General features: G+C 41.8%; 1 protein-coding gene across 10 annotated transcripts; it reads right to left on the bottom strand.

The window, feature by feature from the left end:
* Nucleotides 1–733: 733 nt before the first annotated feature.
* Nucleotides 734–18,470, bottom strand: KLHL12 (kelch like family member 12). 10 transcript variants are annotated; one of them, XM_083617474.1, is made up of 13 exons: nt 18,156–18,470; nt 17,287–17,411; nt 16,149–16,388; nt 14,671–14,824; nt 13,013–13,230; nt 11,110–11,259; nt 9,721–9,835; nt 6,912–7,018; nt 5,323–5,518; nt 4,985–5,143; nt 3,908–4,006; nt 2,943–3,129; nt 734–2,421 (listed from the first exon to the last, which is right to left on the bottom strand). In XM_083617474.1, exons 3-13 carry the CDS (start codon nt 16,329–16,331, stop codon nt 2,295–2,297), a joined length of 1,695 nt encoding a protein of 564 aa, XP_083473600.1. In that variant the 5' UTR covers nt 16,332–16,388; nt 17,287–17,411; nt 18,156–18,470; the 3' UTR covers nt 734–2,294. The 10 variants fall into 10 exon arrangements, with proteins under 10 accessions (XP_083473600.1, XP_083473599.1, XP_083473602.1 ...); XM_083617473.1 differs by having other exon boundaries at nt 17,166–17,411; nt 17,927–18,281; XM_083617476.1 differs by having other exon boundaries at nt 17,166–17,411; nt 18,156–18,265.
* Between the last annotated feature and the right edge of the window lie 4,549 nt (nt 18,471–23,019).

Below are 23,019 nucleotides of genomic sequence, written 5' to 3'. Positions count from 1 at the left end.
TCGATTAAAATACAGTACTAAAGAGGAAGAAGAATGTGATGGCTTCTTGTGTAAGGAGATTGATACCTGGCTAACTCCCTGCCTCTGTTTTATGGTAAGATATTACAGAGAAAAGTGGAAGGGCTCAAAAGAGTAGGAAAACACACAGAATTATTTCTTGGCAACTTCTTTACCAGATGATGAGATGCATTATTCATTTCATTCAGAGCCTGCCTCAATAGATGACAGCTCCCTCCCTGAAAGGAGCAATGGGGTCATACTATAATGTAAGCAAGAGTGGAAAGGGAGATCTGAAGATATGCAAGATTAAGAAAGCCGCAAATGCAGTTTGCGCATCAAAGTAAAAATAATCTTCAGTTAGTTAAGAGTGTGGTGCTGATAACGCCAAGGCTGCAGGTTCAATCCCCATATGGGACAGCTGCATATTCCTGCATTGCAGGGGGTTGGACTAGATGATCTTCAAGGTCCCTTCCAACTCTACATTTCTATTATTCTATAAACATTTTCTTAATCCCCACCACTTTACTTTCTCTTTAAGAAATAAGCTGTGAAAAAAAGATGGACTTAAGAAAAAAGTGGGCAAATGTAGACTCCACCAATGCCCAGTTGGCACCTCTTCAGAAGAAGCCTACATAAAAGGCACACTTCAACAAATACTTTAGATTTTAAAAAATGGTTTAAATAATAAATGCTACTGCAAAAATAAAGGCAACCTACTTGGAGAAACCAAATGTTCACATGTACCAGAGATACTTTTATTAAAAAATACGTAAGAAATGAATCACAAACACTGATGTGATAGGACAGGACTTATAAACTCAGTGTTATTCGAAAGTGCATCATTCTCCCATGCTACCATATCCCCAAAGCAAGGAGTCAATATCACCCAGCAAATAAATACATTCACCCCTTGGCTCCCAATAGAGCTGTGTGACACAGGAAGAGGCTCAGTGGGTCATGGGAGAGAGAGAGCTCCAGGATCATGCTGAAAGTTTAGGGCACATCCATGAGGGGTTGGACGCGCATTATCCACAGGCTCAGGTGTCCATTTCAGCAATGTGGTGTGAATTCACATATCTAGTACAAGCTGCATAACACACCAGAGGGGTATTAAAATAGGCAAGGAGAATCATAAATATGCCACGAAAGAGATGCCTTGAGCAAATGTTCCAGTTCACGTGAAATGCCTTGTTGTAACTGGGTCTGGAGAGAAATGACACCAGGTAAACCTACAATGCACTGTAAACATTAGTGTGCTCTTAACGAAATATTATGTATCATGCTCCTACTTTGATGCTAAAGCAGAAGCACAATAAAAGCTGAGTGTAAGACAACCTGTGCTGACAATGCTCATGCAGAAGGCCTGCACAGGGTATCAGGCTTAAGACCAGTGTGGGGTTGAGAAGAGATGTTCAGTGATTTGTGGAGATTGAAGGGACATTCGCAATGCAGCCTAAGTGGCCTGGGCAGATGCACCCTTTCCAGAGCACATTATACGCTTTCCCGCCAATATGTCAAGATTTGCTACTTCACTGCTCCACTAACACTAAAAAAAACTTGGCTTAGATAGCAGATGTAAACAGGTTTTTGTTCACAAGTACTAGAACACACACCCTCTCTTCAGGTAAAATTGGTAAAAACACGAAATTCAGTATTTTCTTCCTGTCTCCTTGCCTTTCTTCCCAGCAGATAAGACTGAATATTCCAGCAGGGTATAGTCTCCGCTGCCCCCTTTTCCGTTATGGTGGAAGGCCAGATTGCTTATACCAACACACAGAGTCTTTATCAGTTGCATGCATCAGCCTCTGGCTCTTCTCCCCAGCACCATGGGCAAGTCTGTGCAGAACGTAAAAAGCGTCCAAAAACAAACACAGTGTGCCCACACAATGCTCACTAACAGTATGTCTGCACTGCAGCATATTTGGTACATGGAAACATTCAGGCACAAATCGTTGGTGCCATGCTCAAACTTTCTTGTATGTGCCAATGTTCTAGAGATGCAGAAGGCCAGAAAGCACAGACATCTTTACTGCTTTAGGCAACTCACTTTCACAGGGTTATCATTACATGAGCATGTGATTTCTCTGTTTTCAGTTCAAAGTGCCTTGTGTGTGGATTGTTTTTTAAATGGAATCAGTAGCTTTGAAGATGAGCCTGAAGGTCTGCAGCGCAGGCCAGATAGCAATGGTCACTGCATCCACAGCTACAAGAGCAATAGCTGCAAGTGAGCCAGTACTTTCTCCCATAGTCTCTTTGTTCCACAGAAGTGCTCTCGCAAGGCCTTCCCCCTAAGGTCACTTCTCACGCAGCACACAAACGCCAGCATCACACCGTTGGGTTCCCAGTGATGTCACCACTTCCCAGCTGTCAATGATAGGGTCATAGCACTCAATACTGCTCAGAAGCGAGTTCCCATCGTACCTACACGTGAGAGAAGATCACTGATGAGAACATGTTGAAGTCTGGAACTCTTAAAAAGGAGACAATGACTTGATCATAGTTTGGAGCGGTGGCACACCCATCCCTATTAAGTCATACGATGACAGAACTCTTGTATTTTGTGAGAGGTCAGTGCAAGGAAACACTTGCCATGTCCATCTTTGATGATGTTACCACAAACCCACCCTGTGGACCAATCTACAGATTACAATTTCACAGAAGGAAGACTCACGCCTGGTATGCCAGTAGCTCATCTATTTCAGCATCCTGTTCTCACAGATACCTATAGGGAGGCTGCAAGCAAGGCCTTAGCCAACAGCATTCACCCCGCCTGCATTTTTTATCTTGATCATGTGCCTCAGTGCGCAAAAACAAACGCTGTATCAGATGGGCCTTTTTGCCTTGATACTGGGCGTCTAATACACTTATATAAAAGTATAGATAGACTGCCCCAGCTATGCTAGGGCTTAAAGGTATTTCTGAGTGAAGCTTGGCCCCCTTACCCTGCTATGGCATAAAGTCGTCCCCTCAGGACTGTTGCTCCCACATAACAGCGGGGGGTTGTCATGCTGGTCACTGTGGTCCATGAGTCTGTGCGAATGTTATACGCCTCCACAGAGGAGAGATGTGCTGTTCCATCAAACCCTCCAACCACATAGATATGATCATTCAGCAAGGCTACTCCAGCTCCTGGGAAAGAAAAACCATGGAACGTAGCACCAAATCCCACAATAAGGCATATCTGGATGGATATAAGGCATATCTGGATGCCTTCTGAAAATGAACAAGCCCCTTGGTGGGTGAAGTTATCATAATGCCTGCCTCTTTTAATAGTCACAGTCTCCCACTGCAAAGGTGACAGGGGGAAAGTAATCTTCCCAGAACTGTAATGTTTGCACAGGATGTCAAAGTTGCTTAAAGATATCCAAGAAAAGTATACATTTATATACATTTAAAGACAGCATGCAAACTGTATAAAGGAGTGAGAGCAAACAAATGTTTTATATTGTGAAGGCTATTCAGATAGTATGAATTGTATCTAACAGTCCGCACAAAACAGGCTTGTGCAGTGTAATAGGACATCTTCTCTAACCCTAATCCTAACCACCACTACCCCCAAAAAAATCTGCTCCAGGAAGCTGGGCGACTGTCTGGAGCAGATGTTGGGAGCATGCAGGGAGAGGAGAAGTGGAAGCCACATTGCATGAGCAGAACTCCATGCACTGTTTGATACAACCCTGTGGTAGTTGGAGAGCTGCTGGGAAAAGAGGCTGGTTCCTGGTGTCCTTGGCAAATTCCAGATTCGTTATTTGGAAGCTTCAGGAGCTCTACTCTGTAGGAGTACAGTTGCAGGGAGAAGCAAGAACAAAATTCTCACTCTAATCAGATGGTCCCTATTAAATCACCATTACTGTTAAAGACAGCTGGTATACTGCCAACAGCTCCCCACCCTGATCAGGACTCTCACCTGAGCGCTTTGTGGCCATTGGAGTGACATTTGTCCAGTGCCCAGTGTGGGGATCATATCGCTCCACAGAATTTAAGATGTTCAGACCATCATAACCACCTGAAAACAGAGGAACCCATTAAATTACTTGTATTACTTTTATGAGGGGCTATTGCCCCTGCTCGCTTCACTTCACTCACCAAGCCAACCTCTGCACAAAAAACACCCACATCTCCTTAAGAGCTCACCAAAAGCCTTTTACGATCTCCCCATTGCCACCACTTCTTTGCCTCTCCTGATGTCAAGAGGTGCAAAGGAAGAGTGCAGGGAGGATCATGAAAGGCTTAGACTTTCTTGTGCTGTTGCCAAACGTTTTAGCATGAAGAGTCAGACTGGTAGGAGGAGGACTGCAGGAAGAGGAAGGAAGCAGCAAGCCAGCCTAGGGATTGGCGGTGGGGACTGCAGCAGTGGATTATCAGGCCAGCTGTCCACTGCTTCTACCAACTTCCCTTGTTCCCACACTCCTCCTGTCAGACTAATTGGCCAGCTGGCAGCAGTAGAAGCAGCAGATCCCCAAGCCGGCTGGCGAAATAAGGTGGCCAGTAGTGGCAGTACCTGGCTTGGGCATCTGGATCCTGGAGGCAGAGGCTTCAGGGTTGGTTGGCTGAGAAGCCTGTGGAGCTGAGGGCTGCTGCATCTACTATGCTGAACAACTCTTAAGCACCTACTAAGGATTTATTTGGGATGGTTCCTTAAATATTAAGTCACCTCTTAAAAACCAAAAGATTCAGGACTGATGCAATGCAACAATTCCTGAGCTCTGTCCTGCAAAATTCATTGCCTTTGCTCTGTTTCTACGTTTATATATGGAGCCTACTGCTTTCAGATATTGGAATTCTGAATTCAAAGGCTTTTCACGGAAGAAACCTTTCGTACTGTTTTGCCCTGGAATGGGCATTCCAGGGCAAAATAGAACTTACGAATGCTGTGAAATTTGCAAGATCACTTCCTAATTACAGCTTCTTGCATAGTCTTTTCACCAGACTGCAGCTGAGGCACTACCATATAAAAATGTGTAAATACACTGAGGTTACCTACCAAGACAATAGATAACATTATTAGCAACCACCAGTCCTGCTCCTTCTCGAGCTGTCTGCATATCTCCCAACATACTCCACTGATCAATGTTGGGATCATATCTTTCCATACTGGTGTGGCGCCGACTTCCATCAAAACCTCCAGAAACATAGATCATGTCTGTAACACAACAGTTAACTGAATTAAACAAATCACAGTATTTGAAATCAGTATTTTACAAATATCCATTTATGTCGGTTGAATAAATGAATTAATTTCCCTGCAAAATGAATGTACTTAAGATTGTTTCCAGCAATGATTATCAGTAGGGGAATTAGAATACATTTCCCAATACATACCTCCTAGGGTTGTAGCCCCTGCTAGGCCCCGTCGAACGTTCATGGGAGCCACAGAGTACCAGATACTGTCTTCATCAGATGTATAATCCAAGCATTCCACAGAACTGAGGCGAGAACGGCCATCATAACCACCTATTACATATATCCGATCATGCAAGGAAACTGTGGCAACATAGCGTCTTTTACGGCTGATACTCTATGCATAAAGAAAAAAATGGAAGCAATTTTATTTGGTATCTTTAGGTATGATGGGCACCTGCAATTTCCTAGTGATGCCATACAGAGATAGTGCGATCAATACAGACAATGCTGCACTAATGTGTCAGGGCTTATCATTTCTATATATCCTGTTTATCTACAACAATATGTTCAATATATTCAATTTCACATGCTCACATCTTCAGTACGCAGCACACTTTTGAGGTTCTCTGCATGAGACGAGAAGAGCCTCAATGGAATGCAGTATCAAAAGGTTTTGACATACAGAAAGCAAACAGCTCTCTAGGGGATTTAGAAAACATTAATTTAAATTTCAGATGGCTCTGTGAGTCATCATCCAGAACCTCCCCAATTCTTCATCTCAGACTACTTTACACAAGAGGCCTTTCTAACATTTATGTACATACAATGCTTTCATGGGTTCAAATAGTTTCACATGCCTTTTCTGGACAATCCTTATAATAGCCCTATGAAGGCAAAAAAGGGCAGTATTTTATTAAAAGCCTATGCCACTCTTCCTCCCAAAGGAGTTGAGGGTGGAAATTATTAGGGGGGTGTTGGTGGGAATGGAAGAGTGTGGCTTGCCCAAGATTACCCAGTAAATTCAAGGAAAAGATGAGATTTGAACTGGGGACTTAGGACTCACAGTTCATTCTTGGTAATTATTATCCTAGCATGTGTGCAAGACTATGTTGCCACCCACATACTTGGTGTGAAGTCACCATCCAGCTCCTCATCAGAAACACATGTATTATTGCCCACAGATGATGCTGTACAGCAGAGCTGGCTAACCCTTTTTTCAGCCAGACGTTAGCCAGCTCCATGCCCCTGAGACACACATGTGAGATACACACATTGCAGAGAGTTAAACACCTCTCAGCCCAGTGCTGCAAGGGATGGTCAGATTTTGCCAATGTGTGGTAAGCAACTGCATTGGTTTGGCAGGCTGAATCCAGCCCACAATTTCACAACAGTGGGACTACAGGGTTTATCCATCTTCCTACATGGAGAAGGTGCCTGCATTATAAACATCTTTGTGAAGCCCTCCCTGCAGCAACTCTTCCAACCACAAGGTTTTAAAGAAGCATTTCCAATTGCAAACGTATGTCCACCTCACGGAGGAAAAGCAATCTGAGAGGAAAAACAGAGGGCAGGGAGATGGTAAAGCACTCCCAGCTGCTGCTTCCCTTTTTTAATTCCCTCATCTCTTTTTTTAAAAAAGGTGTTGAGGCACTGTTACACGCATCAGCTAGTAAGTGCAGTTAGCCCCTTAGTAAGCTTAATCAGACCGGTCAAACATGTGTTATTAAAGTATATACCTGGTATTTTACTGTTGCAAAAAAAATGTGATAAAGCAAACAATTACATACTGGTAGGAAACTCCACTCCTGTGTCTTCGGATCATATTTCTCCACCACATCAATAGGTGACTGCTGACTTCCAAAGCCCCCAATTACTAAGAGAACCTCATTGGCACCTGAATAAAAACGGACCACTTTAAGGTTAATATCCTGGAGTATATACTTTGTATTTCCATTATTGGTGTACTGATCCTCACTTTAACTCGTAAGTAGTGGGTCAAGAATAGTAGAACTGAGTGACACACTAGTTCAGCCTTGAAAATAAAAGCACAAGTGCTACTAGCCTTTGTTTTATTTTTTGATAACTTGCTAAGTGGCCTGCATTTTCATGCCAGCTGTGGAGAACAGAAGTCCATCACCCGTGGTCAGCATGAAAATGCAGGCTATTAAAAAAACTGCAGACTGGTGAAAGGATAGGGTGTTTCATTCTCCCACTGCATTTCTGTGATGGCTGTGGAGGAAGAGACTTTCCTTCCTCTGTTGCTAGACTGGAAACCAAGTGGGCTGGCTGAGGAGGATGGAGAAATCCGTCTCTCAGTCAGGCCTTTAACGCATCTACATAGAATTCCTATGGCTGCTAGGTAAGTTGTTAAATATAAGGCTACATACTCTTAAGCCACTCTTGAAAGATTGCCTAACCTTTTTAAACTCTCCAGCAAGAGACACATGACTATTTTATTAAGCAACTGATTTCATTGCACTTTGTAGTCTTAGTAGTCCCCCGCTCCACTTGCCACCCTTGAATTATACCTAAATCTATACTGCTTCCATTTTAAACACAGGACATAATTTGCAAATCATGAAGCTTAAGCATTTTTTTAAAAAAAATATTTCAATAGCATCTAAGAAAACCTATCTACGAGTTGCTGTATTTCACTGTATTTCGCTTTTTCTTACATAATTGTGAGGAATAGTTAATCCTGTTTTAACAACAGCCTTAAGATTTCTATTTTGCCCATCAATCTACTAAAGGCTAGATAAATGTGACAATAAGAATCTAGTTTTGGTTTAACGCCAAACTGAACTGTATTAATACCCTATGTCTGTGAATCCAAGCCAATAACCCTTGCTCTTTTCTTTTCAACACCACCACCACAGATGACTCATGCTTAGCTTGTGCCATATAATCTTCATCTCTCTCTCTTGACAACCTTACAGCCCATTTTGCAGCTGTGCACTTGGGCTTTGTTTCCCAACCATATTTGCCCTTGGCAAGTCCATTCTATTAATTTCCAGTTAATTGCTCCAATCCAGAAGATAATAGTGAAGCTTCAAGGATGTTTGTCATACCACATGAGAAGTCTTTTTGCTCACTTTCCAGAACATCCTGAACATGTTGTCTTAAAAAAAAATGCTTTGACTTTCTCCCAGCATCATCAGTTTGTCATTAACAAATTTATGTTGAATTTTCAGCTTTATACAGAATCTAAGAATAGTAAGTATTCTGTATGCCTGTCATAGGCAAAGGCTTGAGTATCTGAAAATTACCACTGAGCTGTAATATCATCTAATAACTTACTTCCATTTTCTTCTAACAAGCCTTCATTACACAATGCTTCAGTTGAGAGTAATATTAAATACCACACTGCAGCAGAAGTATTTTTATATGCTTGCTTATCATATACAGAGATTCCCTTTTGCTTGGAACACATGTTAAGAATTATATTTATCATTTATACCAGGTTTGAAAGATGCAATTTATATGGCTGTCTTTCATGATTAACAATAGCTTCCAGGCATGCATGCAAGCAAGCTAGTATTAACCAATTTCATTCTCTTTTAAGTCACATATGCTATGTGGGCAAGTATGGACAGACAGGCTAGCAAAATTTTCTGAGGCTAGACAGTTTGCAGAAGTATTTGCAAGGCAGTTAACACCCATCTATACCACACACAGAGACACACTAATCCAAGTAATTAAAAGACCTAGCTGACAATTATTTGCTTTCTGAGCATTGTTTATGTTTGTGCAGGACCTGATGTATGTAAATGAATATGTTGGCTAACTACAGGTAGCTTTCAGCAATTTTACTTCCCCAAAGGTGTGTTTGGGGCAACAGCTGCTATTCCCAGTGCTTTTTTCTGGGGATACGCAAGGATAAACATACCCCTAAACATTTTGTGAATCTTGTGTCCATTTACTGTGTTTATTTTCCCAATTTGAACTATAAAATGGTGATTTTCTTAAGTCAAAATGAGAGTACCCCTAAACATTTTTTTTAGAAAAAAAACACTGGTTATTCCTATAAAGCAGTTATTTAGACAAAGCTGTGAAGGTGCTTCTTTTGTATCATACAGCTGCTATCTGGGTCCTTGTACCCACATGTTTATTAGGTCTGTGCAAATGAGCAGCATCCCCCCACATCCTTCCCTATATCTCCGGGGGATGGTCTGAAGGCACAGCTTTATTTACTTTTAAAAATCATATCCTGCCCTTCCTCCCAAAAGGTCCTGGGCGGCAAACATTTCCGTAATAAAAACATTATTAAACATAAAATAACACATATTTAAAATATTTCAAGAATGGTTAAAACATCTAAAAGCAATAAAAGCATAACAAATTAAGAACAGATTACATATCAAAATTATATGTCTGGATAGGCCCACTGAAACAAAAGTTTTCAACAGGCATCTAAAGGATTACAGTGACAGTACCTGTGTAATGTCAACAGGCAGGGAGTTCCAAAGTTCAGGTACACTAGAGAACAGGCTCCTTATAAACTTGAAGCATTGCTTCATTCTGAGCCTGCCAATTGGCAGAAGACATTAAACCATACTCTTTCCTAGCTATTTTGATATGCACTTCTCTGATGCTTACCCAAACGTGCTCTGGTTCTGGGACCTTGCATCTGACTCCGAAGTTCAGGTCTTAGATGAAACTTCTTTGCTTCATCTACAAGGTCTCTGCATTGCAAACTACATCGAATAAAAGGCTGCAGAAGACATACAGGCATTATTTTCACTTTATCCAATTCTTTATACACTTTTACAATTCTTCAAAATACCCTATAGCTAGTAGAAGAATGGAAATACTTGCACATTATGACCCACTGCAAAAAACCCTAATATTTAATGAAATTAATCTAAAATTAGTCCAGTTACATTAATTCAAGTACTGTAATATAAAAGATATGGAAAAATCAAGCTGGTGGAACATAAAACAGAAATCTTTATACAAATACAGTTTCCAGGATTAAAACTTAAAACACTGGTTCCAGAAGACCTTTGCATTAACTTAATTGGTTTGAATGTAAAATTATATACAAAGGATACTGATTTGTGAATTTGATTTTGGCCAAATCTCTCTTCCTTTAGCAAAGCCCTGTGCCTTATCCCACACCACTCAGGAAGGTCCCCTTTTTGAGGCAATGCAAAGGACTGCCTGGGGTAGGGTGGCAGGTAGCCTTCTGTGAGCTTCCTTCTATTGTCCTAATTTTCAAGGATACAGCACAGAAATTCCTTCCTCAGTTATTGGAGGGAAGAACCCATTGGCCAAAATTGCAAAAATCTTGTTTACCTACTTGCTAATACTAAAAAGAAGGCTACTCTGAAAGCAGCCTAACTCTTCTATGGCAGCTGCAAATATTTGTCCAAGGAACCTTGACTTGTGTAGTAGATTGCAAATTAGCTGTATTACATTTATTAGAACTGATGTTATTTTGTTATATTAAGTCATCTGAATAGCTAAGGCCTGTGGCTAAATAAGTGAAAATTATGGGATGGGTTTTTTTTACATGGATGGGGAAATTAAAAATACACAACTAATGACGTACAGACCAGAGTTTTCCCCCTTTTTCTGCACAAAGGCTACACCAGAATTGGATTGTCTTTCTCATTTCTATGGTTAGGCATCACAGAACTCGTGGCTACCTCCAGTATTAATACATGTTACTGAAGGAAGGCGGGGAAATGAGGAGCAATTAAGTTAGGTCATTCATTTCACTGCTGAGAGGCATGTTCAGCTGACTAGCTTTAGATAATTTTTCAAGTTCTTACACAGTAAAGTAGATGGGTTTGGGGTTAGGGTTTCTCTTAAGGGGGAATTGCAGGGGTACTAATTTTTGTTCCCAAATTCTAACATGTATATATGCAAAGGATCAGCTAGAACACATTACAAAGTTACTATTACGAGTGAGGTTTTCCTAAATACAGCAGTTGTTCTGCAGGACTTATTCCATGAGCTGCTTAATAGGGCAACTGGCCCTACCTCAGTGTCTATGACATCGGTAATGTAGCGTGGGGTGAGTAGTGGCATGCGCACATACTGCAGAAGCTCTGGCAGGGATGCTTCCCGTTCCTTCTTTGAATGCTTTACCCAATTGATAACAGCCTCAAAGACAGGCTCTTCAGAATCCACCTATAAGAAAAGGCATGGAATTAATCAGTCTTTTGAAAAATAGATGGCTACGACATGGGAGGAGGGATTACTTTAAGGGGGGTGCAGCATAGATTGTACTTCTGGTGTGGGGAAGCTGCATTTGCACAGAAAATTATGGTGGTTGGAAAGGAAGATCCACCTTGCAAAGCAAGCACAGGCAGCTCTCTAGAGGGGGAAATGTGTAACTTTGTCGTGTAACTGTGACAAGCGTATAATGTGCAATGTCAATGATGTGATATGCATCCTTTTATTTGTATGCCGCCTTTCCATAGCTAAAACCATGCTCAAGGCGGCTTACAGCATGAAACAAATTACATAGTTACAAATATAAACCATAGCAGTCAAAAACAATAAACACATCAAAAAGTACACAACCAAATTGAACAATTTCCACATAAATCACAGCAAGATTTAAAAATAAGGATAGAATCAGTTAACAGCAACAACCCCCCCGCAACCCTCCCTAAACAGTACCCTAGCCCAAGACCAGCACACATTCCTCACCATTACCATGCAAGATTTTTTTCTTTTAAAAAGCATTTTCTCTGAAGAAAGTGCAGTCTCTTTTATTTTTATTAAATTTCTATACTAATCCTCTGTCTGAGGATCTCATGGCGGTTTACAACATAAAAACAAAAAAATCCATATCAAAGTAAAAAACAATAACACACACACCCAACACAACTTTGTTTGGGTTTGCTCTTTTACGAGACAATCAGGTTTTGTTCATAAAGCAAATATCTCCCATAATGTTAACCTAGGCAAACATATATTTAACAACATAGGGTTAGCATGAGTGTAGTGCAAAGAAGGCTCTTTCCCACTGATAAAAGGGTGATCATATTTACAAGCACAAATGTGCTTAAGATCTGGGTGGTGCCTTACAAAATGCTTTCAGAGTACCTGCCTTACAAAATCTTTCAGAGTAACTAGCAAGACTGCACTTCTCACTTTAACATTCTTCAACGGCTTCATTCATTTACTGCCAATGATTTTGTAGCACAAAATTAAGTATTGATTTGTAACTCTTTAAGAGCATGGACCAACTGTTAAAAAAAACCACACCCTGTGCCTCAAAAGCCTTGTTTGGACATTCAGAATCTTGGTTTAACACACATACATGGTGGGAAAAGGGGCACAAGGGCATGAGCTCTGGTCACTCCCATGTTCCTCTGAGAGTTCAAGGGCTACTGTTTGCAACAGGAAACCTCCTGTACTTGTGGAGACACCTCCACATTGTGTCACAGGGAGCATTCCTGGAGAAGCAAGTAAGGGCTCCTCTTGAGTGCAGAGCTCTTCTCTAGGTCTTCCAGGGACTTTCCTTGTAAATCTGTATTGATTATTCCAGACTTCCATCTTGTACATCCTCCTACACCCTGCCCCCCTTTCTGAATTTTAGCCTTGCATCCATTCTAATCCCTTTTTGTTCACATTCTCTCTTTTGCCATTGCTTCTTTAAACAGATCTTGGTAACTGTAAACAGATCTTGGTAACTGTTGGTAGCAAGTTGGCTACCAACTTGCTTTTATATTGAAATGAAAACTAGGATTCTCAGAATTCTAGTAAGATCTTACAAGCGCTCATGGATTGTAAATTGCTAACCTCCAAAGTATGAATTCCATCGGCCAGCTCCACAGTATTTTACCGGTTAATTCCTAGGTTGTGTTTGGTTCCTGTATCAAACACTAGAACTTAATAGCATTGCTTTGGACAACAAGAAGGAATATTTTACCTGAATCTCATCACATTTTATTAGCTTTTCCACTTCTTCTAGATTTAGGAGAATAAATTCTTCATGTTGAACTACATCTGGGAAGTGCTTCTGGCTAAAAACTTCGGCTGCCTGCATTAAGTCAACGCAATTGTGCGTTTCAGCAAAATCTCGAATCCCCAAACAGTTGGAAGGATCCAGCTGGCTTTCCAGGAACTCACAGCAAGCCTGCTTCACTCCTGTGAGAAATGACATGATTTGCACTTCAGAGGGCTAAGTCACTGTTCTGAAAAGTGTTTAAGAGGGGGGGAAACTGTGCTTAACAAATCCATCCATTTTCCTAACAAAAACTAAATCTGGTAAATAAAAAGACATTTTTTTTATCTTAACCAGCCTGCCATTTTCCTTGGTAGTTAGTATTGGGATTCTTTTTGGTGGTAATAAATTTTAAAAATGGTGTGACATCAGTAAAATACATTCTTAATTAACTATTGTATTTTAATCCATATTACAAAAACAATCTCTACCCTTTCACAAATACATAAATATCTTACTACCCAGAAAATGCTCCCAAACTACTAATCAACAGCAGTTTTACAATTTTATTTTTCATTTGTTCTCAGGATTGCATTTTCCCCAGAACTCAGATATCTGAATGTTCAATATCTTAGTATATAACAAAATTGTAAGGATGTCATCAAGCTAAAGCCTGTGTGGTCAATGGCCAGCCATGCAAACTGCTACATAAAAGGGAAGGGGGTTCGGCCAGGCTTAAAAGGAGGGTGGTTGGTAAGGAGCAGTGGGGCTGGCGAGCAGTGCTAGCTGGGATGAAGTTCCTAGTATGCATGTAATTTCAAGTTTAACAATCTTAAAATGGGGAGACTCTCTCACTAAAGAGTCCCTGTATGAAAATTTGCAAAAGTATATACCTTTTACTATGGTGTAATGTGGGTTTTAATAATGATTTTATATGTAGTGCTGGTTGTATAATTTTCTGTACGTTGCCTCTGAATGCATTATGATAGGCAGTTGATAAATTTCAGTTTCTATATAAAAAGTGTGGCACCAGAGAACAGTTCCTATTTGCTGTCCAATTACAAAATCAATGCACGAGGCATGAAACCACCGAAATACCACATCACCACCAACATCACCTGATGAAGCATGTTTTACTGTGCTTTAATAAGAACAACCAGAGATGTTTGTGATCCTTTTATTCATTATGGGAAAATTTCTACTTTTAAAAAGGAACCCTCCTTGACTTTTATATTGTTCTTGGCTTTCCTTATTAATCAAGCTACACTTCTGGTGAATCCTTGGAGAACCTCCTGCCCGTTGAGAGCATGGTTCAAGATATTTCTTCAGACCCCAACCCACTAAAGTATCACCCACTTGGTATCTGCAATGTGGCATTTTCAATCATATTACCCGAGTGGTTGACACACTCAACTGAATAGGTTCACTCAAGCTACAATGCTTTTGTTCATGTGGGCTTTTAGACAAGGTTAGGCTCATGTTGTATTAGAAGCTGCTGGTTTTATATTTGTTTATTAGTCTAAATATATTTGCTTTCTTATTGTGTTCACCATTTTGTAAATCTCTTAAAAAATCGGCAATACAGATCAAGGATTCTTAAAAGCTCTTCGCTCCTGATCTACACTGTATGTTTTTGTCATTACCTTTCAGCTGAAGCAAACAGGCTGCTGGAAGCAACTCCTGAACATTCTCCACTGTCACATGAACGGTCTCTGTGTATACGAAGTCCAGCAATATTTCCATAGTTGATGCTGTTAGTCCTTGAATATCCACATAGGGTTTATCCTTCTCTGAAAGCTGTGAATTATAAACAAGGGAAGTACTTTTTTATTCCCTGGGTTTTACAGGGTTCCAAAACATAACCTGGAAAACTACAGTGTGGACAATGGGGAAGAGATATAAAGCATTAATAATCTCACATGAATATTTCAGCAAATGGAACATATAACAAATACCCTACAGACATTTTGGTGCAAGGATAATACTTTGAAAAGTTCTAGTTACAGGTAGGTAGCCGTGTTGGTCTGCTGTAGTTGAAACAAAATAAATAAATAAAAATTCCTTCCAGTAGCACCTTGGACACCAACTAAGTTTGTTATTGGTACGAGCTTTCGTGTGCATGTATCTGAAGAAGTGTGCATGCACACGAAAGCTCGTACCAATAACAAACTTAGCTGGTCTCCAAGGTGCTACTGGAAGGAATTTTTATTTATTTATTTTGTTTTGACTTTGAAAAGTGTTATTTTAAATATCAGAGAAACAGACTTTAATAACATGCTTTAAATATATGCTGTCAAGGGGCAGGCAAATTAATTCACCAAAAGTAATTAACATGCACCTCTACATATAAATTACAGCAATGTCCTTATTACACTGAGTTCAGGGTTGAGAGGAGAACATAGTAATGCCTTTCTACCCTACAAAAATTCTGCATGGCTTGTTTACCCATTATGTACTTACATGGGTCACTTGCAGCCAAATTAAAAAAGAACCACCAACATTTGTAAAGCTTCCTTCCTGGTAGACCAGAAGACAAAACACATTTGCCAGCCAGCTTAGTAACAATTTAAAAGTGTGGATTTGCAACAGAGATAACATTTTTTAAAGCCTAGATAGCCAAGAAAGCTAAATTGTATATAAAGTTGAAACATTAGGAAGCCTACAATTTAACTTTTCTTATACTGTACTGGAATGTTGAGATCTGCTAACAAGACTGCCACCATATGATTCTTGTGGCAGTGCGGGAGAGGGCCAATTCTGTGGTGGCCCCCAGGATGTGGAATGCCCCCCATTCCAAGGGGCAAATGGCCTTGTCTTAGTATGATTTTTGATGGCAAGTGTCTAGATCTTTAGGGGTACAGAATAAGACCTGATGTTCCCTACTGCAGTGCTGTTGTTGACCTTAATTGCAATTTAAGATGGATTTAATTGCTGAGTAAGTGAAAAGCATTACATGGCTTTGTGCATAATGTGCATTAGGGCTGCTTGGTGAAGAGCAAGCTATAAATGCATACAGAATTGCAACCTTAATGACATTTTTGCACTTTTAAGTTGTATTACAAGCTACTTTCTTATTTGCATGAATAAAAAGAAAAATGTGTGTACTCTGCATCTTGCCTACCTCACTGGTGAACATAGCACAGAAGTAGTCACTGCAAGCAGCTAACACAATACGATGGGCTGGAAAGTCTTTCTGCTCCACACGAAGGGTCACATCACAAAGTGTGTTACTTTTTCGTAGAGAGTTCATTGCATTGAGAATGGACTTGGCATGAGAATTAGTCATTATATCTTTAGGAGCCATAGTGTATTTCTCCAGTCAACAATAGCGTTGAGAAGGTAGGTTCAGAGTTTGAGTAACCTGTTAAGAGAAGAGTCTGCTTCACTAATGGCATGAAGCTTGAAAGAGGTGGAGAATGAGGATCTTGGTTTCTGCCGGTTCTCTCTTCTATCCCATGGGCCTGTTGTCTACCTTGATTCACTTCTAATTGCGCTACTCAACTACATTCAGATGACCACCATCCCTACCTAACAGAAGCACAAGCATATCATAAAACATAGAAATTCTATGTTTTAATACAATAAAATCTCAGAACAGTACACATTTATTTACAGTGAGATGTGTGCTAGGCAAATTGTAGAACATCAAAGTATCTCAGAACTACAGACTAATAAAGACAAAGACAAGATTTAGTGCAAGGACAATGGTGGAGCACCACCTGTCCAGGAAAGCACAACAGTGTGGCCAAAGTTAAACCATATATTGCCACCTATTTAACTTTCCCCCATGTCAATTACTTCAATTTTATTTGAAAGTTTAAAAAGAGACAAATATATGAATATTTCCTAATGCAGATCAATAGAACAAGACTTCTACAATGAAAGTCTCTGCCTTTGTTTTATAAGGTGTATAAATGTATGTTAATAAACCTTCAAGAACTTACTACAGCAGATACTCAAAAATCATTATCTGCTGTAGTAATTACTTAGAAGCAAGTACCACTGAATTTGATGGAACTCACTTCAAAACAAGGGTGCACAACTCAGAATAATAGCCTAATCTTTCTTGTTTCAAAGGATGTTAAGGCTATACCTCCTAGCCACCCCTAGCTTATCAATGTAATGACACGTAACTTACTGTACACACAAGTTTTACTTGGTGTTTAGTTGCTGCAACTGAAGTAATGGTTCAAAGACAAACACATTTGCAAATAATGTGAGCAGAGAACATCCATTTCAGAGCTAATTCTGCTCCCTACCACAAACAGTTGTTAACTGAAGAGATTCATTGACCATTCCTGTGTGGGAATAATATTCTCTTGGAGCTGAATTCTCCAACAAACCTACAGAACTTCCCTCATAACATTGCAATTATTGGGCATTCCTAAATGAGATACATAGACCTCAGCTCAAGCAATGGGTCCCATTACCTAGCACATAATTGGGGAATCTCAGCCCAGAGGCCAAATGCAGTTCCCCAGGGCTCCCTGTTGGACCTTCAGGTGCCTCGCCATGCCACAACTGCCAATTCCCCTGCTTCACGCCCAAGTATTTATCCTAGTTGGAACTCACCCCTGACCTCTGATCATGCCTCATGCTTTTCCGGGTGGAGGTTAGAGAGCCGTGTGAGTGTGTGTATAAACTAGCCTAAGAGTACAAAGGCAAAATTTAAATTTGCTACTTTGCCCCCTTTGGCCCCACCCACCACAGGCATGCGGCTCCCAGAAGGTTGCCCAGAAGGCAATAAATATGGCCCTCCGACTGAAAAGGAATCCCACTCCTGACCAACCACAACCATCAGCGCTTAGGATAGGGTTTAGGTACCAAATTTGGTACTATTCCCGGTGCGGTCGCCAAAACCCACAGCAGGGCAAGACCTCTATTTTGAAATACTGGTACCTATAGATTTGGCTATTCAGCAGCAGCGGCTGGGAAGGGAGCTGTGGCTCAGCGAAAAGGGAAGCTCTCCTTCTCCCTTCTTCCCCAGGGCTTCATGGACCTCTTCCCCTGGGCCCGCGGAAGCCCTCGGAGGGAGCGGGGGCTCAGGAGCTCCGCTCAGCAGCACATGGAAGGGGGCGGGCCGCGCAGCATTTCTGCCCTCGGGGCCTCCTCCCCCGTCCAAACTCACCGCCGCACCCTCCCCGTGAGGGGAGAGAATCCCGGCTCGGCTCCTCAGGCCCACACGTCTCCTTCCTCCTTCGCATCTGGCGCGCCTCGATGACGTCACTATAGTGGACGCCAAGCCGCAGGCTTCGGGAACCATCTTTTAAATAGGAAGAAGCGCGGCGGATGGATTCGGCTCGGCCTCCGTTGCTAGGCAACAGTAATTCACAATCAAGCTGCGCGATGTCGACTCCTGCCCTCTGGATAACTCCGCCCGAACGCTGCAAAAGAAAAAGAAAGAAAAAAGGCTGTTCTTTTCTTGCCGTCGTTGGACTGCCATACGCCCTGAATTTCCCGGACATAACCGGTAATCGTCGAGCGGAGTTTTGGAAAAGCGACTAACATGTCCGGTAAATCCATGGGCGTATGGCAGCCCAAATAAGAAGTGTTGATTATTATTATTTTTTGCGATTTTCCTAAAAATAGGTAAAAAACTTAATTTGGGGGGAGATTTTGCAAAAAAAAGCAGCATCAGTTTCCGGGCTGGTCAGATTGCATGCAGAGACATGGAAAAAGCCACGACTACTGTATTATTATTACTGTTATTGCTGTTGTTTTAAATAAATGAATCTTTCAGGTGTTGCAGGGGAAACTATTACTCTAGCCCAGTATGATACACTATCACCATGCGGGAGAGAAGGTAATGGGGAGTGCAGTTGCCATTGTTGGTGAACCGCTAAGGGCCTAACCTGCATACTAAGTGTGCATTTAGAAACAATATTCTCAGACCACTTTTTTAAAAAAACAAACCGTGTGGATCCCATTTAGGATTCAGATAATGGAGATTTCACCCTTTCCTCCAAATGCTGTTTTCCTGCTGCCCCATGCCTTTCCCCAGTGACTGCTTTTTTTGGTGTGTTGGTTTTCTTTTCTTTTTGGCAAAGCACCTTTGGGTGTTAGCAACAACTTTTAGTGGGAGAACAGTAAGTGGAGGTAAGAGTAGGCCCACCTCTTGGCTCTGCAGCATGGTTCTGATCTGGATCAGGGCTTCACGTGACTCATTTTTCTAGACATGTAGTTTGATCCTACACCACATACTGCTGGATGGATATTCATGACTGATTTTTCCTTGCAGGATCAGATACATGACATCCGAAACTAGAGACAGACTTCCTGAACAGGGAATTTGCTTATTACCACCCTCATTGTACTTATTTTGCTCTCTATACATTGGAGGGGCAACTTATGTAATGGGGAGCCTGCTGTATTCATTGGGTTATTAGGATTCTAAATCATACAGCAGTAGACTAGCCTCCCCAGTGCAGAAGTTACCCTTCCAACACATGAAGGGTAATGGAACATGGGGAGTTGTCTTATACTGAGTCAGACCACTGGTCCACTTAACTCAGCACTACACTGTCTGACAACAGCTGACAGGGGCTTCAAACAGTCCTACCTGGACCTGTGACCTTATACATGCAAATGAGATGCTAATTTGATGGAGGGAGGGAGCTAATCAGCATGTCCTGTTCTGTCACATCTTCCTAATTGGGAGGCCGAATGATTTTTGTTTGTCTTTAATTAGCCACTCTGTTATATATTAAAATTCAAAAGCAAGCACAGAACAAAATTATCACAGAAAACAGGTATGAAATTTGAAAAAGAGACAAAAAGCAGGCCAGAGACATCAGTAACACATTTCAGACTTTTTATATAATAGAAATAATAACAAGTCACACAGTCCTAATTGTATTGTTTTACTGCTTTGGTGTGGGCTCCTCTGGAAGAAAGAGCAGGATAGAAATTAATTAAACAAACAAACACACACACACACACACACACACACCCTCCCCTACCCCCGTGGACCCACACTGATAGTGCCACAATACTGTTGTTTTTGCTGCAACATGCTACTACTGTATTCTGGAAATTACCAATTTGGGAATCCTTTTTTCTTCCAGAAGATGGCAGACTTTCCTAATTGTTTCACATTTAGCTGTACAAATTTAGCAGAACACTTTCATGATTGGGAGAGGGAGAGACATTGTAGACAAGAAAGAAAGAAAGAAAGAAAGAAAGAAAGAAAGAAAGAAAGAAAAGTTTAATAACATTTGTGCTATTCCAGGCAAGTTGAGATAGTGGTATTTTTAGCCATTCAGTAAGATTGCTAATACAGTATAAATACACTATAAATAATTCCGGACTGTATCTGGAAAAAAAGTTTTGGTCCTATTCAGAGCTTTACCTCTTCTAAGACAGTAGTGGGACCTCTACTTTTTAACTTGTTCACAAACCTTGGGGTGTCTCACACATTTTGCTTCCTAGGAAATGCCAGCAGCTTTCGATGAAGAGCCAGAAAATCTGGGCATAAGAGGCTGTTAGTTACTGCAGCAGTTACTGCTCACAAATTGACAGTTGATACTGCCTATGAAACTGAATAAACAAGTAAACTGAAAGAGAACATAATTTTGTGGCATACAATCATGGCAATGCTTACTTTCTGGAAATAAAAAGAAACATAGGTGCTAGGTTCAAGCCTAGTTGGGAATGCACATATGCACTAGTCTGTAATGTCAGATTACACTAGCTGACAGTGCTTATTCATTGAAGGGGGGGGGGGAGAGAGAGAGAGAGAGAGCACATTTTGCAGGTGTGCTAAGTCCTCTTCTTCTTGTCTGACTGTTGGCTTGCTGTGCATGCCCCGCTGTTCAGTTTCCAGGACGGAGCACTAGTTCCGTTTCAAGCTCCCGAATTCTGGCTCATGACACCTCAGGGATGATCCTGTTAGGCCAAGGATTTCCCCTAAAAATAAAAACAATTTTTTTTTATTATGCTCTCCTATTGTCTCATGTGGCACTTCACTGCGTTTCCCAGAGAAGTGCTTTGGGGTGCATGCATGAAATAAAAAGCTGCTCTAACCGACGTGAGATATGCGAGGCGATTTGCAAGGGGGTCCGGGGCCTCCACATGACCTCGCCCCCTCTCGCGCCCCAGCAGGCTTCGAGGAGAGGCGAACACTTCTGCACATTGGACAGGCTCCTTCCCTGGTGGCCGGCATTCTGGAGAGGGCGGAGCCAAACCAGGGAGCGTCGAGGCGGGGGGGGCGGAGCCGAAAGGCGCGGAGGGCGCAAGGGACCACGTGGATGGCGGTGCAGCCCTGGGCGAAGTGGGGCTGGAGGGCCGGGAGGGGAGAGGGAGCAGCTCGCGGGTGCGAGGATCAGGAGGAGCCTCGGCAATACCTTTCTCCGTCCCTACGCTTAACTCCTCGACAGCTGGCTGGATGTCATGGCCTTCCCGCCCCCCAATCCCGCGCTGCTATCACGGCAACCCAGTGGCGGGAAGGAGCAAGGAGAGATTCGCACCCGTGCCAATCTACCTACTCCTAGGGGCCGAGGTCCCTCCAAATAAAACTTTGGGACGCCCTCCGCCCCAAGTTGATGGGCATTGCCATTCAAATAGTGTGCATGTGCCGCATCATGTGATCGATTATGTGGGGCGGGGCTTACCTGTCCTCCCCCCAATATCTCTCTCACACACAATTTTTGTTTATTTTCCATGTAATAATATACGTTCACATCATTACGCTCCACTTTACGTCCCTGGCTCTTTAGGGCCTGTCAGCTTCCTTCCCTCCCGCCTCATGACTTTCAAAATTAACCTTTATATCATTGCATTTTGTACCTTTTCCAATTCTAATTACACACATTACAAAATAACCCAAAATTTAAATGAATATAGAAAGGTAGGAAGCTTCTCATTATGTAGCCTTTCTAGGCCTTTTTCATGGGTAGGAAGAGCATTGCGCCCGGGGAGGGAAGAAGGAGCCAACACAGACACCGAGGGGTTAATTCAGAGAAAGAGCTTTATTCTGCCATCCGGGGTACCCTTCTCCCCCTCCTTCGGAGCCCTGCCTCATGAGTTTGCACATGAATGTTGGCAGAAACAATCTTCCATAGAATACCATCTATACATCATTTTCATAACATTTTCTTTAAGTGCGCTGCATGCAGTAAAATTAATACCTTCCTTCCATAACCTTTCCCATGATTCTAATTGAATATTATATCCAAAATCTTTAGCCCAGGCATAAGCAACCTTCGGCCCTCCAGATGTTTTGAACTACAATTCCCATCATCCCTGACCACTGGTCCTGTTAGCTAGGGATCATGGGAGTTGCAGGCCAAAACATCTGGAGGGCCGAAGGTTGCCTATGCCTACTTTAGCCCAATGTATCATCACAAGTCCTCCCCAATATTTTATTCAAGTTGGCACCCCTGGGCCCAAACTGCTTTCAGCTCCATCACGTGGCGCAGCAGGACGTAGCCAGCAGAAAGGGTGGTGTAAATCAAATGCCTCTGGAATGGAATAGGGGCTAAATTGTGCCAGTGCAATTTATGCTGGCGTAATTGGCGCAGAATTCCTACAGTTAGGATTGCTCTGTTGCAAGATGACTCCTGTAGGAGTCTGCTGTGAAATACTGGGTGCCACAGCTGGGAAGGTGAGCCCTTGTTTATGGGCTCACCTTCAAGTTTTGCACTAGTTCCGCATCAGTGTGTGTTCCTGCCTCTTGGACATTTTATGGGCCAGGAAAGCTTCTGGTCTTACTATGAGGTTAAGAAACAAAGGAGCTTCTTAGCTTCTCAACCTTCCTATGGTTTACATTGCCACTCTGTTTCGCAACATGTACAAACCAAGCCTGGGGGTGGGTGCATGAGAAGATGTTTGGCTCAAAGTATATCCATCTCAACAATGTTTTTGCACTGTTCTTACTTGCTTTTTGAATCGGGTTACAATGTGAATTATTTTAACACCAGCTAGAGATGTACATGGTGTTACTTTGGTTGAAACAATTTTGTATATAATTCTGGAGTGGGGGATGTGTGGGGGAT

Source organism: Podarcis filfolensis, assembly GCF_964270895.1.
Source record: "Podarcis filfolensis genome assembly, chromosome: 6".
Taxonomy (NCBI): domain Eukaryota; kingdom Metazoa; phylum Chordata; class Lepidosauria; order Squamata; family Lacertidae; genus Podarcis; species Podarcis filfolensis.
Note: the sequence above shows the minus strand (reverse complement) of the source record. Positions and strands in the feature narration are given on the sequence as shown.

Bases quoted from the DNA above. Each gene is read 5' to 3' on its own strand.
- KLHL12 (XM_083617474.1), bottom strand. From the start codon at position 16,331: ATGGCTCCTAAAGATATAATGACTAATTCTCATGCCAAGTCCATTCTC. The intron at 7,019-9,720 runs GTAAGCATCAGA...GTTTTTATTCAG, and splicing joins CAGAACCAGAGCACGTTTGG to GTGCCAATGAGGTTCTCTTA. The intron at 3,130-3,907 runs GTGAGAGTCCTG...TTTCTTTCCCAG, and splicing joins AATGGCCACAAAGCGCTCAG to GAGCTGGAGTAGCCTTGCTG.